At 41.2% G+C, this 17,968-nt stretch overlaps 1 protein-coding gene across 3 annotated transcripts in view; it reads right to left on the bottom strand.

The window, feature by feature from the left end:
- The window catches only part of NUP133 (nucleoporin 133), a 67,283-nt gene that overhangs the window by 32,292 nt on the left and 17,023 nt on the right, over window positions 1–17,968 (bottom strand). For all 3 annotated transcript variants that reach the window (XR_010149870.1, XM_003308807.7, XM_054659941.2), the window contains exons 9-14: window positions 16,533–16,680; window positions 14,040–14,187; window positions 12,947–13,104; window positions 10,632–10,723; window positions 4,171–4,334; window positions 2,208–2,302 (exon numbers count right to left, since the gene is read on the bottom strand). Coding sequence is in view for 2 of the 3 variants with exons in the window: in XM_003308807.7 (XP_003308855.3) it covers window positions 2,208–2,302; window positions 4,171–4,334; window positions 10,632–10,723; window positions 12,947–13,104; window positions 14,040–14,187; window positions 16,533–16,680 (805 nt within the window). In the remaining variant the exon portion in view is untranslated. The remainder of the gene's footprint in view (window positions 1–2,207; window positions 2,303–4,170; window positions 4,335–10,631; window positions 10,724–12,946; window positions 13,105–14,039; window positions 14,188–16,532; window positions 16,681–17,968) is intronic.

Genomic DNA, 17,968 nt, shown 5'->3' with positions numbered 1-17,968 from the left:
ATACTGCTACCAGCAGCCGTGGAACTTCGTGAGGGTTCTCTGGAACCCAGGAAGGCTGAGACAAGAGTGCTCATGCTCTCATGGCTTTCGGGCCTCTGATAAATCCATGCTTTTAGTGTGGCAAATCAGGTCAGGGTAAGGTCCTGCCGGCCCAGTATGCATATCCTCTTCCAATGAGAATGACTTTGCCACTCTTCCCATCGAGAGGTACAATCACACTGGGCACAGTGGCTCACACCTGTAATCTCAGCACTTTGGGAGGCAGAGGCAGGCGATCACTTGAGCTTAGGAGTTCGAAACTAGCCTGGGCAACATGGCAAAACCCGTTCTCCACAAAAAATACACAAAATTAGCCAGGTTCAGCACCATATGCCTGTAGTCCCAGCTACTGGGGAGGCTGGGGCAGGAGAATCACTTGAGCCCAGGAAGCAAAGGTTGCTGTGAGCTGAGATTGCGCCACTGTACTCCAGCCTGGGCGATGGGAGTGAAACCCTGTCACACACATACAAAAAAAGAGGTATAATAAATTCTTTAATTTTTCATCCCAGCTGTCCTTGTGACTTGCTTTGACCAATGTCACTTTACTGGAAGTAACATTATGTGACATCTGAGATGAGCCCTTAAGAAGCCTACAGCTTCTATGTTCATCTGCTAAGACCACAGGAAGCCAGTCCAGCCCAGAGCAGGATGAGCGACTAAATGGAGGAGAACCACATAGCCTCTGTTGACAGTTGGAACCAACTGCCAGAAAGCGGGAAGAGGCTTGCAGACCCTCCAGCTTAGTGCATCCTAAATGCAGGTCGAGTGATTCCGGGTGAAACCAACAGAAGAACTGCCTGATTAACCCACAGAATTGTTTTAAGCCACTGTGTTTTGGGGTGGTTTATACGGCAGTAATAGTTAACTGATACACTTGGCTAATTAAATGACCATATCGGGAGAAAATGTGTTTTTTCCTCATTAATCCATATCCCACCTAAAATAACAACAACAAAAAAAGAGAGACTCAATGAACGATTGGAGTTTTCTTGCCAAGAAAATAAAAGAGTAGACAGGAGATAAGCCATGCACAAAATTGAAAAAGAATGTGGGATTAGGAACAATCAAGTCATTTCTGAAATTATCTAGTGCTGCACTGTCCAATAAGGTAGCCACTGTCCACAGTGGCTATTTAAGTAAGTTAAAATTCAGTTCTTCAGTTGCTAGTCACATTTCAATTGTTCAGGTCACATGTGGCCAGCAGCTGTCCCACTAGACATCACACTAGGAGAACACTCCCATGATCACAGAAAGCAATGGATTGGACAGCACTCACTAGAATCTCCTTAACATAAAAAATTAGCCGGGTGTGGTAGTGAGTAGGCACTACTGAGTTTGAAAAACAATCAGGGAAGAGACTGGGCCTGGTAGCTCATGCCTGTAACCTCAGCACCTTGGGAGGCTGAAATGCAGTGATTTCTTGAGCCCAGGAGTTCGAGACCAGCCTGGGCAACGTAGTAGACTCTGTCTCTACAAAAACTGAAAAAAAATTATATGGGCATGGTGGCACAAACCTGTAGTCCCAGCTACCCAGGAGGCTGTGAGAGGACTGCTTGAGCCTAGGAGGTCAAGGTTGCAGTGAGCCAAGACTGTGCCACTACACTCCAGACTGGGCAACAGAGTGCCCTGTCTCAATAAATAAATAAATAAATAAAACAAACAAACAAAACCCCAAGCAGGTTGAAATTCATTCATTTGGCTACGTAGTATGTCTGCAAGCCACTTTTATTGACGAGACAAGAATGAGTGAATTTATGTAACAATTCTGTCCAGTAGCAAAACATTTTCTAATTTAGGCACAATATATATGAGGATAACCTTTACCCAAAAAAAGAAAAGGAATACTTTCAATGAGGATTTGATTCTAATGGCACCTCAAAATTAAAAGTCATACATAAAAATCTGTCAAATACAAAATCGACTCATGAAAACTTAAGTTCTTACACAAACGCACACAGGAAATCTGAATGAAGTCCTGCTTCTTATACCTGGATTAACAGGCTTGTACACAGCCCTGGAATTACGGACTTTTAAATCAGCAGAGACAATGGAAAACACCAGTCATGCCCCACCCAATGAAACACCTCAAAATAGAGAGAAGGGACTTCCCACTGTGTTGGAGAGACTGCCAAAGGCAGAGCCCTGTGCCCAGCACCCTGCGCTCTTACTTGATGAATAAAGTCCATAAGAAAAGAGTGAGCTTTCATCTTGTCTTCTAGCTGGTGAAGGATAATCAGTGACGTATTGCTGAACCCAGGTGCTTCTGTTAAAACACAGTGATAAAACTTAGAACATAGTGGTTTTACAACTATACTATTTTAATATCAGTGGCTAACTGCTATTAAAATAAAAAGCTAAGGCTAGGCACGGTGGCTCACACCTGTAATCTGAGCACTTTGGGAGGTCGAGGTGGGCAGATCACGAGGTCAAGAGATCGAGACCATCCTGGCAAACATGGTGAAACCCGATCTCTACTAAAAATACAAAAATTAGCTGAGCGTGGTGGCGCGTGCCTGTAGTCCCAGCTACTCAGGAGGCTGAGGCAAGAGAATTGCTTGAACCCGGGGAAGTGGAAGTTGCAGTGAGCCGAGATTGCGCCACTGCATTCCAGCCTGGCGACAGAGCGAGACTCGGTCTCAAAAAAGAAAAGGGAAAAAAAAAAAAAAAAAGTCTATACAAAAGAAAAATATCAACCTTACAATACAGTTGTTTATAACGTTACTCAGGAGTTTTAAAATTTTAAGAGTAAATTTTGGAGGTTTGATACAATTCATACTGTATTTATTCAAAATGCAAAATACGTTTTTAGTTTAATCATTTGTAACAATTTAAGCTTGACAGTGCCAACAAAAACAGTCAAAGAAAGGAGATGAGCTCTGAGGTTTTCTTCCTAAATCTCTAATGGAGCTTAGTGAACTTGCTAAGAAGTAGGATAATTAGGGAGAGAAACATGTTTGAGACAGTTCCCTGGTATCTGGGGACCCCAGAGTTCCCCTCGAGTTTCTGAGGTGGAAGTAAGAGTAAGAGGGGCAGTCACCTGGGACAGGCAGCTAGACATGTCTTGTCCACTTCTACATATTGACATTTGATCACTGCTGCTCTTAGGGGAATGGATCATTTCTATTAGTCAAATATACTGATTATGCCAAAATTATCATTTAATTTGGGGGTAAGTAGGCTGGGTGTGGTGGCTTACACCTGAAATCCCAGCACTTTGGGAGATCAAAGCGGGTGGACCACCTGAGGTCAGGAGTTCGAGACCAGCCTGGCCAACATGGTAAAACTACATCTCTACTAAAAATACAAAAATTAGCTGGGCGTGGTGGTGCACACCTGCAATCTCAGCTACTCAGGAGGCTGAGGTGGGAGGATCACTTGAACCCAGGAGGTGGAGGTTGCAGTTAGCTGAGATCGTGCCACTGCATTCCAGTCTGGGTGACAAAGTAAGGGAGACCCTGTTTCCAAAAAAAAAAAAAAAAAAAAAAACTGGGATGGGGGGCAGGTAAGTGCCAACTGTCTACCTATGCTACCAATTTTCTTTTAGAAATAAAAGCCAGGAAAGCTAAGTAAGGCTAATTAATCTGCCTTGGATAGAACAATTAGGATTTGCTCCAATGTTCCTTTAGTTTCCATTCTGTTATCTAGACCTGTTCTGACCCTTTTTCAAAACATACTATAAGGAAGGTTACCTGGCCGGGCCTGGTGGCTCACACCTGTAATCCCAGCACTTTGGGAGGCCAAGGTGGGTGGATCACAAGGTCAGGAGATCAAGACCAACCTGGCTAACACAGTGAAACCCCGCCTCTACCAAAAATACAAAAAAATTAGCCAGCCGTGGTGGCGGGCACCTGTAGTCCCAGCTACTCGGGAGGCTGAGGCAGGAGAATGGCGTGAACCTGGGAGGTGGAGCTTGCAGTGAGCCAAGATCGCGCCACTGCACTCCAGCCTGGGTGACAGAGCAAGGCTCTGTCTCAAAAAAAAAAAAAAAAAGGGAAGGTCACAATATTTAAAAAAATATTGAATTAATATTAAATTGTTTGAGAAGCTAAAAAATATGCTTTAAGAGATGCTTCTAATAAAGAAACCAGAATATGTTCAAAACACACCGTTCCATAATTGAAACATTCTTACCCTCAGGGACAGACTCAGCCCACCGTGGGTCAGATGCTGGGTAGTCATCCATCAGGTCTACACTGATTTGGGTAACTGCCCTGTCTAGTTCAGAATCAGAATCCAAATCAGAGTGAGAGGAAAAGAGCTCATCAACCACCATTTGAGCATGACCTAAATCTTTTCTGAAATAAAATTGGAAAACACAAGTATTAAGGGAGGCAAAATATTTTCAAAACTCACCAAGAAAAAATTAATTATGGACTACTATTCAGCCAAAAAAAAGAATGCGATCCTGTCATTCGCAACAGTAGGGATGGAACTGGAGGACATGTTAAGTGAAATAAGTCAGGCACGAAAGACATGTAACAAACTTTACATGTTCAATAATTTAGTGTACATTTTAAAGTAACTAAGAGCATAATTAGAATGTTCACAACATACAAAAAAGATGAATGCTTGAGATGACGGATATCCCATTTACCCTGATGTGATTATTACGCATTGTATGCCCGTATGAAAATATCTCATGTACCCCACAAATGTATACACCTACTATGTACCCATAAAAATAAAAAAAAAAAATTTAAGTTAATTGTGAAGTTAAATGTAACCTAAAAACCATTTATAGGTTTTGGCTCAAAGTTACTTTTAATAAAATTTATTTAATTAAAAGGGAGAAAACTATTATCCATTCATTAATTCAATAAATACACATTGAATACTTAGAACATGCTCGGCTCTGGACACAGAAAGATAAAAAGACTTAAAAATAGTCCAGACAATTGAGCAAGCAATGACACAGGTGATAAACACCGAGAGAGACAGGGAAAACTTCCTAACAGGTAAAGAGGAGGTCATGGAAGGCTGGGGAGAACTGGGGGAGGGGTATACAGCTGCACACAGAACATACATCCACATCCGTCCGCAAGTAAGCCTCTATCTCAGGAGAGAACTGAGGCTACGGGAGAGGCTGAGATCACCCAGGGAGCAAGAGTTTGGAAAAAACTTGCAGGATAACCAATTAAAGGAAGGGTAAGCCCATAAAAAGCAGCAGACTCTTCTAACTTAGAGAGATTAGGGGACAACTAGGGTGTCAATGAACCCACCAGGGGATTAACTATGGCACACATGAAGAAATGAGGGATACTGAGAAGGGATGAATCACAGAATTAGAGGACACGGTCTTGTAAACCATGTTATGGGGTTTGAACCTAATACCAAGGACAATGGACAGGCACTGTAAAGGAGTGTCACAGTCTGTTCCAGTGTCCCAAAAGATTGCTCTATCATATGGAGAGGGGATCAGATGTCAGATCAGACAAGAGAAAAATCCAGTTAGGAGGTTACTGCAGAAAGGAAAAGACAGGAAAGAGAAAAATCCAGTTAGGTTACTGCTGGATCTGATGTACAGTAGTCCCCTCTTATTCATGGTTTCACTTCCCACAGTCACAGTTACCTGCAGTCAACTGCAGTCTGAAAACAGATGACAGAGACAGAGAGAGAGAGAGAGACCAACCACACTCACATATTACAGTACAGTCATCTCTCAGTATACACAGGGGATTAGTTACAGGACCCCCAACATACACCAAAATCCACCCATATTCAAGTCCTGCAGCTGGCTCTGTGGAGCTCCAGCATACAAAAAGGCGACCTTCTGTATAAGCAAGTGAATTTCTGATCCACATTTGGTTGAAAACATGCTGTGAATTTTTGATCCGCATTTGGTTGAAAACAGCCTGCATATTATGTAGACCCACACAGTTCAAAGCCGTGTTGTTCAAAGGTCAATTGTATATTGTTACGGTTGTTTTATTACTATTGTTCTTAATCTCTTAGGATGCCCAATTTATAAATTAAACTTCATCATAGGTACGTATAGGAAAAACGTATATATATGATTCAGTACTATATGCAATTTCAGGTATCCACTGGGGGTCTTAAGACATATCCCCCTGTGGGTAAGGGGGAACAACTGTGTAAGAATGACTCCTCTGTTGTTGCTTTGAACTGAAGAGATGGTAGTGCTTGTCACTGGAGCAGGGGGTAGGGATGGAAGAATAAGCTTTGGAGAAGATAAGCTCGGTTTTGGATACGTTGAAACTCAAGTGCCTATGAAATATGTACTGCTGCTGGACACTCTCCATTTTCACATAATGGCCCGGGTCATGGTACATCTGTTTCTTCAGCAAATGAAGCCAAGGAGGAGAAAAGATCACCGAGGCAGTAGACAGAGAGGGAATGTGGTCGACAACAGAGAATGTAAACATCCTTTCAGGTGGTTTAGCCATCAACAGGAACAAACAGATAAGGTGGTAACTCAAAGGACGCAAAGTCAAAGACTGGTCTTTTTACAAATGGCAGACTAAATATGATTAATTGCTGATGAGAAGGAGCCAGCACAAGAAAGGTCAAAGGACAGAGGAAAGGGAGAACTGAAAGGATGTAGTCTTAAGTGAAGCAGGAGAAAGTGGCCTTCAAAACAAAGAGCAGTCTCTGATAGGAAGAAGAGTACACTTCCTACTTCATTGGGAGAGAAAGAGGAACAGGATTTGGGATCCAGATACACTCATAGCTAGTAAGCTAGGAGGTACAGGGAGCTCTTATCAAGGGCTTCTGTGATCTCTGTGAAGTAGGAAGTTAAGTCCTCTGCTAAGTCTGAGGGAAGTGGGAGGAGACTGGAAAAGGGCTGTCATGGTCCCTTGGTAGAACAGGAGACACAGCTGACTGGAGAAACGCAGAAAAACTCTTGAAAGCGTGAAAGGCCAGGGTGAAGCTGGTGACCCAGTCACGCTACAGGTTATGAAAATACAAAGGTGACTATGGCAAGATTTAATAAAAAATTACAGAAAAAGTTCCCCAAAACTCTCATGAACGAAAGATTTAGTGTTTTTTGGGCTAAATAAAATGAAAACCAAAATAACATAAAAATCAATTTCAAAGAAATGATGCTATAAAAACAGTAATATTACTTTAGCAAAAGATTAAACAGATAGTCACACTTAAAAGTGTTATCTACCAATTGTGACCCCAGGGGCCATCTGGCAATGTCTGACGATAACTTTGGGCATCACAAGTTGGGGGAAAGGGTGCTAATGGCATCTAGCAGGAAGTGGCTGGTGATGCTGTTAAACAGCTTATAATGCACCGCTGGAGTGCAGTGGCGGGATCTCGGCTCACTGCAACCTCCGCCACCTGGGTTCAAGCGATTCTCCTGCCTCAGTCTCCTGAGTAGCTGAGATTACAGGCATGTGCCACCACACCCGGCTAATTTTGTTTTGTTTTGTTTTTTTTAAGTAGAGACAAGGTTTCACCATGTTGGTCAGGCTGGTCTCGAAGTCCTGATCTCAAATGATCTGCCTGCCTCGGCCTCCAAAGTACTGGGATTACAGGTGTGAACCACCACACCCGGCCTCAAATGACAATGTTAATGGGGTTGAGAAATCCTGCTTTAAAGGCACCACAATTCTGTTTGTAAGGAGTCTACATCTTTAAGAGAGCTAGCTGACACTACCCCAGAAATCATCCCTTATTAAGTCCATAGTACTTCACCCATGCTGGGCAGGATGAGTTCAGCACAGCTGTGCTACAGGGCCCATGACACTGTTCCTGAGGGTACTGCTTGCTCAGGACTTAGATCAGGGGTCCCTTCTTGTGCCTAATAATTTTCCCCTGTAAAACATCTTAAGATGACTACACCAGGTTGAATAGTGTCTCCCACAAATTCATATCTACCCAGTGCCTCAAAATGCAACCTTATTTGGAAATAAGGTTTTTGCAGATACAATTTGTTAAATTATGATAAGTCTAAATCCAATGACTGATGTCCTTATAAGAAGGCCACGTGGGCTGGGCACGGTGGCTCACACCTGTAATCCCAGCACTCTGGGAGGCTGTGGTGGGTGGATCTTGAGTCCAGGAGTTTGAGCCCAGCCTGGCCAACATGGTGAAACCTCGTCTCTACTAAAAATTCAAAAAATTAGCCGGGCATGGCAGTGTGCACCTGCTGCTTGGGAGGCTGAGGCAGAAGAATTGCTTGAACCAGGGAGGCAGAGGTTGCAGTGAGCCGAGATCACACCACTGCACTCTGGCCTGGATGACAGAGTGAGACTCTGTCTCAAAAAAAAAAAAAAAAAAAAAAAAAAGGCCATGTGAATGTGAGGACAGCTACGTGACAATGGAGGCAGAAACTGGAGTGACACATCTACGAGCCAAGGATTGCTAGCAGCCACCCGGAGCTGAGAGAGGTGAAGACAGATCCTTTCCCAGAGCCTTCAGAGGGAGGGCCCTGCTCATGCCTCGCTCTCAGACTTCTGGCCTCCAGAACTGTGAGAGAAGACACTTGTGTTGTTTGAAGCTCCTGGCTTGTGGTGATTTGTTATGGCAGCCACAGGAAACAAATCTAATGACTGGTCACTTGCTGCATTTCATTTACATTTTGAGATGCCACAAATGTGACAGAATTTTAATTACAGGATAAACTTGTGAAAGATAAAAACACAGCACTTCAACTGAGATTTTTGAAGATTGAACCATGTAAAAGAACAAGATTAAAAGAATATAATTTTAAACGGAAACAAAAAACTTGCCTAATGGTGCCCCCTTCTGGTGACAAACTAAGCTCAGTAGATCACGAGGTACAGAATGTTAGAACTGTAAAAGCACTTTGGAATCTGTTGTCTCTGTGAGTGAGCCGCTATGCATCAGACACCAGTATGAGTGGGATTATGGAACCATGGGCTCAGAACTGGGGGAAATGAAGGTAGTACACTCAGCATATTCCTTCAAAACAAAGATCTGACGATAAACTAATGATCCTTTAGCCATGCTAACTCCCACCCCACTCAATACTTCGAAAAGGAAGAAACAGAAACACAATGGCAGAAATGTTCAGCATCTGTCCAAAGTTTCCCACAGCTAACAAGGGGCAGAGCAGGGGGGCTGGATCACCATTTTCCTGAATATTTATTCAAATGTGAATTTGCCATACCTTTTAAGGAAAGTACCAGAATACATGAGCAGAATACATGTCTAAGATAAACTGAAATCTGCATTTGCCTTAAACCCAGAAAAGTATTAGAGCAGCAAGTGTGACCAAGCGAGGACAATCACTCCCCACCCCATACGCGCATCTGCTTAGGCACGCTCTCACTACAGCTGGACTTGCTCTGGCCAACAGGACACTAGCAAACGCCATCCAAGCAAAGACTTAAAGAGTGTGCACTGACACTTGTTCTCTTGCCACTCTAGAACCCTGTGATACATGAATAAGCCCAGGGCAGCCTGCTAGTTGAGGAGACATCACAGGAAGTAGAGAGCGAGCTGGCCAGCCAATGGCCCAGAAATGTGAGTACAGTGAAGAGCAGCCAGCCCAGCTGCAGACCAAAATGAGTGAGCCTACTCCGAACAGTAAAACTGCCCCGAGTCCAGCCCCAACAGTCAAACTGCAGAATTGTCAGCTATGTTAAATGAGTCACTAAGGTTTGTGGTGATTTTGCCTAAAGCAAAACTCAACTAATAGGCCAGGTCTAATTCTTTTGCTTTTTTTGAGACAGGGTCTTGATCTGTCACTCAGGCTAGAATGCAGTGGTGTGATTATGGCTCACAGTAGACTTGGCCTCCCGGGCTCATATGATCCTCCCAACTCAGCCTCTGAGTAGCCGGGACTACAGGCGTGCATCACCATGCCCGGCTAATTATTTTTAAAATTTTTCTTTGTAGAGATGAGGTCTATGTTGTCCAGACTGGTCTCGAACTTCCGGGCTCAAGAGATCCTTCTGCCTCAGCCTCCCAAAGTGCTGGAATTACAGGTGTGAGCCACCACACCAGGCCATAATTCTTTAATATTACCAATAAAACTTTGCATGCGGCTGGAAGTGGTGGCTCACACCTGTAATCCCAGCACTTTAGGAGTCAGCCTAAAATCAGGAGTTTGAGACTAGCCTGGCCAACATGGTGAAACTCCATCTCTACTAAAAATAAAAAAATTAGCTAGGTGTAGTGGTACACGCCTGCAGTCCCAGCTACTTGGGAGGCTGAGGCAGGAGAATCGCTTGAACCCGGGAGGCAGAGTTTGCAGTGAGCCAAGATCGCGCCACTGCACTCTAGCCTGGGCGACAGAGTGTCTCAAAAAAAAAAAAAAAAAACTTCGTAAGCAACTTATTTGCACCTTAACGTTATACATAAAAGACCCTTGCAAGATGTCTTCATGATCACCATTTTTAATGGTACATTGTTTTTCATGAAGTGGAGAGAGTATGTTAGAGCCCACGTTTTTTTCCCTAGCCTAGCTAGCTGGAACCCTCCCATGGCTACTAAGTTCAGAAGAACAGTTTATTAAAGTGCTAAAGCTCAAAAAAACATTCTCCTCTTGATAGCATCATTCCTCCAACTTGCTCCCACCAGTCAATAAGTAGCACATGTCAGTAAAACATATCCTCACACATAAAATAATCCATAATTTAAAAAACATGTTATACCTGCAGTATTGCAGAAAGGCAGCTTTCAGCAACTTGATTTTATCTTCCTGGGCTATAGTTTCATTCTTTGTAGTGGTCTCAAAAATCATACTCTGCAAAATAAAAAAGTATAGTTTAGAGGTAAAGGCATCTGAATATTCTTAATTATTGGACTAAAAACTGCACCCATCCTATGATAGCAACTCCGCATATACACGAGCTGTTTGCCATATTGTCTGTACCAGGGGTGTCCAATCTTTTGGCTTCCTTGGGCCACACTGGAAGAATCGTCTTGGCCCACACATAAAATACACTAACATTAATGATAGCTGATGAGTTAAAAAAAAAAATTTATGTTTCAAGCAAGTTTACGAATTTGTGTTGGGCTGCATTCAAAGCCATCCTGGGCCGCATGCAGCCCATGGGTTGTGGGTTGGACAAGCTTGGTCCATACCAATCATTCATATACTTATTGAAACACTATAAATAGCATCAAATGATCAACCAAAGTCATACAGAAAAGGTACAGGTAATTCAGGGATTATGTTGTAAGTAAAATAATTTGGACATTTCATCATAATTAACAGAATCTTTTTATAGGTTTGCTCTTACACGACTCATCACAGTGTATACTACCTAAGCATAATGGTTGATTACAAATTTAAACAACGGTTTAGAAAAATTTTAAAGAAATGGAATACTATAAAATTGCTTCAGAATGCATAACAGTATTATAATAACCATACAATTACAAAATAGATATTAATCCTTTTTTGTAATCGTATTAATTACAAAATACAAGGTATTTTGTACTTTGTATAATTTTGTATAATTACAAAATACAAAATACAAGGTATTAATCCCTTTTGTGAAAAGAAAAAAAAGTTAAAAATTGTTTCTTTCCTTTAAAACTACACTTAATCACTTTAATTTGAATTACAGAGGTAGTCTATATATTTCATACACTACTCAAATGGAAATTACCCCAAACAGTATTAATTATTTTTAGTCTTCTGTAAAAGAATGATAAAAATCTTATGGATAGGATATTTCAGGTTTCAAGACAACAGAATAAAATTGGTAATTTTTACCTGGCTATTCCTCTCAAAAAATCATCCCAGAATAAAAAGAAACAGAAATGCAAGCTCCTTGGAAATATCTGTGATACTAACTACAACAAAGGAAGATAGAAAGCAGAAGGAATGGGAAATGGCCCCGCTGACAGGAGATGAGGCCACCTATGCATGGTGCAGAGGACAGGTCCTGAGGATTTGAGGACAATGGAAAAGGCAAGTTCTAGGATGGCAGCTGTGCAGATGGAAGGTTTCTGGAGACTTGACTTTGGGAAAAACTACATTGAGGGGCACTCTACAGAACTCCTGGAGTGTGTAAAAACGTTAAGTCACATATGAAAGGAAAGTGAGAAAATACAAAACGAGGTCATTATACACTCCAAGAGTCACACAAAGTTCTATAATAAAGGACATGTAATCAGTACTTGGGCTCAGCAAACCATAAACAATATTCACATGGTCATTACAATGAAAAAGATTTATGTTAGAATGATAAAGGCAGAGGAAGGAGTATAAGGTAACCCAAAACCTCATTTTCTGTAGTAGAAAATCAACAGATGAATCAGGAGACAGGAATATATGTACATTACTTAGATATATGGAGAAAAATACCAGAATAAATCACTAAAAGGCTTAAATGTAGTTGCTCCAGGCAAAGAGGACAGAGGGGATGAGGAAGATAAAAAGAACTAATGTCTGCATCATTACGTCTTTGAAAACTGTCTCGGTTTTGAGACCATTTGTATAAAATAATCTGATAAAACTAAAAATTAGGCTGGGCATGGTGGCTCCACGCCAGTAATCCCAGCACTTTGGGAGGCCGAGGCGGGAGGATTCTTGAGCCCAGGAGTTTGAGACCAGCCTAGGCAACATAAGGAGATCCTGTCTCTACAAAAAATAAAAAACTAGCCAGGTGAGATGGCGCATGTCTGTAGTCCCAGCTATTTAGGAAGTTAAGAGGGGAGGACTGCTTGATCCCGGGAGGTTGAGGTGAGGCTGCAGTGAGCTATGATTATGCCACTGCACTCTAGCCTGGGCAACAGAGTGAGACTCTGTCTCAAAAACCAAACCAAACCAAAAAACAAAAAATTAGCCAGGCACCTACTGGGAAGTCTGAGGCAGGAGGATTGCTTGAGGCCAGGAGTTTGGGGCTGCAATGAACTATGACTGTGCCACTGCACTCTAGCCTGGGTGACAGCGTGAGACATTATCTCTAAAAAATAAATAACATAAAAACTTCAAATTCTTATCGAATCACATTACCTCACTGTTTGGTCCAGCAACTGAAGATGCTAAGGACCCTTCCAGGTCTTCTGCCAATATAGACACAGTTTCCCTTGAAGTAATAGACACCAGTCCACTGTTTCTAGAAAAAATGATAGGAACACCACCACAGGCACCAGCACCTAAAACACTATCTCCTAAAAGAAAGGAAAACAGAGTCAAATACATCTAACAATAACAACAAAATGCTATGTAAAAGCTACCACCCTAAGCAGAAAATCATCTTGATGATATATTAAGCACATTTTTTCCTTTACAACATTAGTCCTACTTCGAACTCATCCTTTACATCCCAGAATCAAATGCTAAGAAGCGGTTGCTATCTGAAGAAGCAGGCTCTGTGTCTTTCAGCTTTAAGGACAATAAAAACTAGCCTTGCCAGACAGCAGTCAGTCTAGTAAGCCAAAAAAGAAAATTATTCCTTCTGCAAAACTCAGAAGAAGAGCTTTTTCAATCCTGTGGAGTTCTCTTAATTCTGACTTTAACTTACCACATCAGTCAATGGGGACTGGGAAAAAAAAAAAAAAAAAAAAGGTCTAAGCCTACCTGGCACCTTAGTAACATCCTACCCACCCTCTGTCAAGGTTCTTGTGCTGGGACTAGAAAACCTGGGTTCCATGCTGTTGCCTACCTGCACTCTGTCCTCTGCCCAACCCCTTCAGCTAAGTATCTGCTTGGTTTTTCTTCAATCCTGACCAGCCCCCCTGCATAAGTCCAGCACCTGAGGCTCTTCTTATCTAGGGGTGTGGAAAAGTTAAAGCATCAACTCAGAATATGTCACTTTTACTAACTAGGAATAAGCAATTACTTCTCTTGGCAATAGTTTTTTGCTTCTTGGCATCTTCTCCTGGAACAAATGTTACTATCTTTGCCTGTAAATATAATAGTTTGGAAATTCTAGTACCCTTTTGGTTTCTTAGTAGGGTTATGGCTTCAGCTGCTGTAGTTGTGGTATGAAATGTCTCAGAAACATTTGAAAGCAGCATGCTTGAAGTGACACTCAGGGAAAGAGAAAAAAAGCACTCAGAATGACTAATGAGCTCAATCATGCTTTCTAAAACTGCTACTGTACCTTGTGCATTAAAGACAATTTTCTCCTGGGGAAGAGAAAATTTCCCAGTTCCTGTGGAGCACACATAGACAGCACTTTCGTTATACAGATAGGCAGTCTGGTTTGAAAAGTTTGGGACCGTCAACCGACACAAAATCAGGTCTTCAGACTGAAAGTTAAATTTAAGATTACATTTAACAAGAAGTAAAACAAAAATATTTGTTTGTATGGTTTTTTAACTTCATTTTTGTACATTATTTCATAAAAATAATTCACCAATTCTCTTTGTAAAAATCTGAACACTACCCATGAGATGATTAACAAAACATGACAGAGTAAGTTTATAAACATCAATTAGACACATATTTTGTTGACTTGCTTATAATTTGCTTATTTTTTTTAATTTTTTTTTTTTTTTTTTGAGACAGAGTCCCACTCTGTTGCCCAGGCTGGAGGGTAGTGGTGCAATCTTGGCTCACTGCAACCTCTGCTTCCCAGGCTCAAACAATTCTCCTGCCTCAGCCTCCTAAGTAGCTGGGATTACAGGTGCATGCTACCATGCCCGGCTAATTTTTTTGTATCTTTAGTAGAGATGGGGTTTCACCATGTTGGCCAGGCTGGTCTTGAACTCCTGACCTCAGGTGATCCACCCACCTCAGCCTCCCAAAGTGCTGGGATTACAGGCGTGAGCCACCGCACCTGGCCTAATTTGTTAATTTCCAAAATTAACAAATTTTGAAAACATTTCCATGATGATGACTATAACTAGAAGCCTATGATAAATTCAAAGGAGAAAATGAAAGCACTAAAATTCATTATATTAAGAATTGGCAATTTTTTATAAATATTCCCTGATAAACAAACATTTTTGTTCTTACCTTACTGCCAAGATATTAATGACAAGAAAACTTAGTTGATTTGTTTACATATAAAATCAGAGGGAGAAATAAAAATAAATCTCATTAAATAAAATTAGAATATGCTAAAAATGATAAGCTGTTATTAAAGAAGTAATTTTACAGAAACATTAAATGCGAGGTCCTAGAATTGTTTTTTAATCCTCAAATTCTCTTTATAGTCTTCTGCCCTGGCTGAAATTTTTTCTAACACTGAGCATGTGTTCCACACTGCATAATCAGAACACATGATAAAGTTCATTTCTGTTTGGCATAAAAGAACAAATCAAAAGATTTTCTTACAGGATTCAATTAAACAAGTCATGTTAAGAGTAAGGATTAAAAAAAAAAAAAAAGTAAGAATTTAAGCCAGGAACGGTGGTGCACACCTGTAATCCCAGCTACCTGAGAGGACTGCTTGAGACCAGGAGTTGGAGGCTACTGTGCACTCTGATGGACCTGTGAATATCACTGCACTCCAGTCCAAGCAACACAGCAAGACTTTATCTCTTCAAAAAATAAACAAACAAGGATTTAACAGAATTAGATACTATGTAAGAGTAAATAAAATGAATTTATAGATGTTCAGGTTCTTCCTCATGAATACCAGTTATTAAACACGTTTAATTGCTATTAATGAACTTAAAATTAGAAAGCCTGTCTTCCAGTCGTTTACAAGAACTTTGATGACTACAGAACACTGCTGAATACAAATATAATCTTCCTTTGAGTAAAAAGGAGGATTTTTCTATAGTATACAAGGCTCTAAACCAAACCCTAATTCCTACCAGTTTTCTTCCTTCCTTTTTCTTTTTCTTCTTTTTTTAGGATGGGGTCTCATTATGTTGCCTAAGCTGGAATGCAGTGGTTATTCACAGGTGTGAATATGGTACACAACAGCCTCAAACTCCTGGGCTCAAGTGATCTTCCTGCCTCGGCCTTTTGAGTAGCTGGGACTAGAGGCATGTACTCATCATGCCCAGCTTGGTTTCTTCCTTACTTTCACCCTGGAATTAATCAATACCTTCTTTCTACCTAAATACAGACATGACAATCCCTCCAAAGATCTAGAGCAGAAGAAACAAACTGCTTTCTGCTAGTTGCTTCCATTCTCATTTTTCTTTAGTCAAAACTAAGCAAAAGAACAAGCCTGAGATGGCAAAGAAAATGCAACAATGTCTAGAAACAAGCTATTTTAAAATATTTCCAAGCCCTGCAGATGAAATCTGTCAAGAAATTTGACCCTGAAATGGGCCACGCAAGGTGGCTCACACCTGTAATCCCAATACTTTGGGAGGCCAAGCTGGGGGAATCACTTGAGGTCAGGAGTTCGAGACCAGCCTGGCCAACATGGTGAAACCCTGTCTCTGCTAAAAATATAAAAATTAGCTGGGCATGGTGGCACGTGCCTACAGTCCCAGCCACTCGGGAGGCTGAGGCAGGAGAACCACTTGAACCTGGAAGGGGAGACAGAGGTTGCAGTGAGCTGAGATCAAGCCACTGCACTCCAGCCTGGGTGACAGAGCAAAACTCTGTCAATAAATAAATAAGACCCTGAAATGGTTAGAAAAATACTCAACATATTATTGCTTTGTAATTTAACCAATATAAATCTTACCTGAAAAGGTGGATTATATTGAGTGACTTCTACAGTAACTGCATCTGACATTTGGCAACCATTATCTTCTATTGTTATCAGAGAGTAATAGATGAGACATGGATTGTCTGCTGAGTGCCATGCTGCTGCCAAAATCACCAGCCCATCACTAATCAATAAAAAAGGAAGATGTAAAGCCTCTCTGAAAAACAACTTAGGAGTTTCCTATAAAATTAACCATATGCTTCCATATAACCTAGCAATCCCATTCATGGACACCTATCCAAGAGAAAATTTAAAAACAGAAACAGAAAACCAATAACTGTGTTCACACAAAAACCTGTGTACAAATGACTGTAGTGGCTTTATTCATAATTGCCTAAAACTGAAAACAACCCAATGTCTTCCAAGTGCTGAATAGATAAACAATCTGTGGTATATCCATACAAAAGAACACTATTCAGTAGTAAAAAAAAAATAAAAAATTACTGAATGAATTTGAAGTGTATTATGCTAAGTGACAGAAACCAGACTCAAAAGGCTTTACACTGTATGTTCCATTTCTATGGCATTAAGCAAAAGGCAAAACTATAGGGACAGAAACCACATCAGTGATCTCCAGGGGCTAGAGGATGGAGGGGTCGATTACAGAAAGCACAAGGGAATTTGGGGGGTTATAAAACTGTTCTGTATTGATTGTTACGGTTAAATGACTAAACTGTGTATCTGTCAAAATTTGTAGAATTAGGGCCAGGTGCGGTGGCTCACGTCTGTAATCCCAGCACTTTGGGAGGCCAAGGTGGGCAGATAACCTCAGATCAGGAGTTCAAGACCAGCCTGGCCAACGTGGCAAAACCATCTCTATAAAAATTAGTCAGGCATGGTGGCACATGCCTGTTGTCCCAGCTACTTGGGAGGCTGAGGCAGAAGAACTCTTGAACCCGGGAGGTGGAGGTTGCAGTGAGCTGAGATCGCACCACTGCACTCCAGCCTGGGCGATAGAGTGACACCCCATCTTAAAAAAAAAAAGAAAAAAAAAACTTGTGGAATTATAAACTAAAGAGGGTAAGTTTTACTCTATATAAATTATAGCTCAATAAATCTGACTTTAAAAAAAGATCAAAACAACCATCTGATCCAGGGATTGGCAAAGTACAGCCCTCCAGTGAAACTGATCTCAAACCAGTTTTTATAAATGAAGTTTTGTTGGAAGGCAACCATACGCATTTATTTATGTATTTTCTAGGGATGTTTCATGATACCATTGGTGAAATAGAGTAGTTGCAGTAAAGACTACATGGCCGCCAAAGCCTAAAACAGTTACTTTTGGCCCTTTACAGAAAAGGTTTGCCAATCCCTGATGTACTCAGTTATTTAAAGCTTACTTGCTTTTGTCCAGAGGAAAAATATTTTTTAAAAAATTTTACCTCCAGGCACGATGGCTCACACCTGTAATC

This window comes from Pan troglodytes, chromosome 1 (assembly GCF_028858775.2).
Source record: "Pan troglodytes isolate AG18354 chromosome 1, NHGRI_mPanTro3-v2.0_pri, whole genome shotgun sequence".
Classification (NCBI taxonomy): Eukaryota; Metazoa; Chordata; class Mammalia; order Primates; family Hominidae; genus Pan; species Pan troglodytes.
Note: the sequence above shows the minus strand (reverse complement) of the source record. Positions and strands in the feature narration are given on the sequence as shown.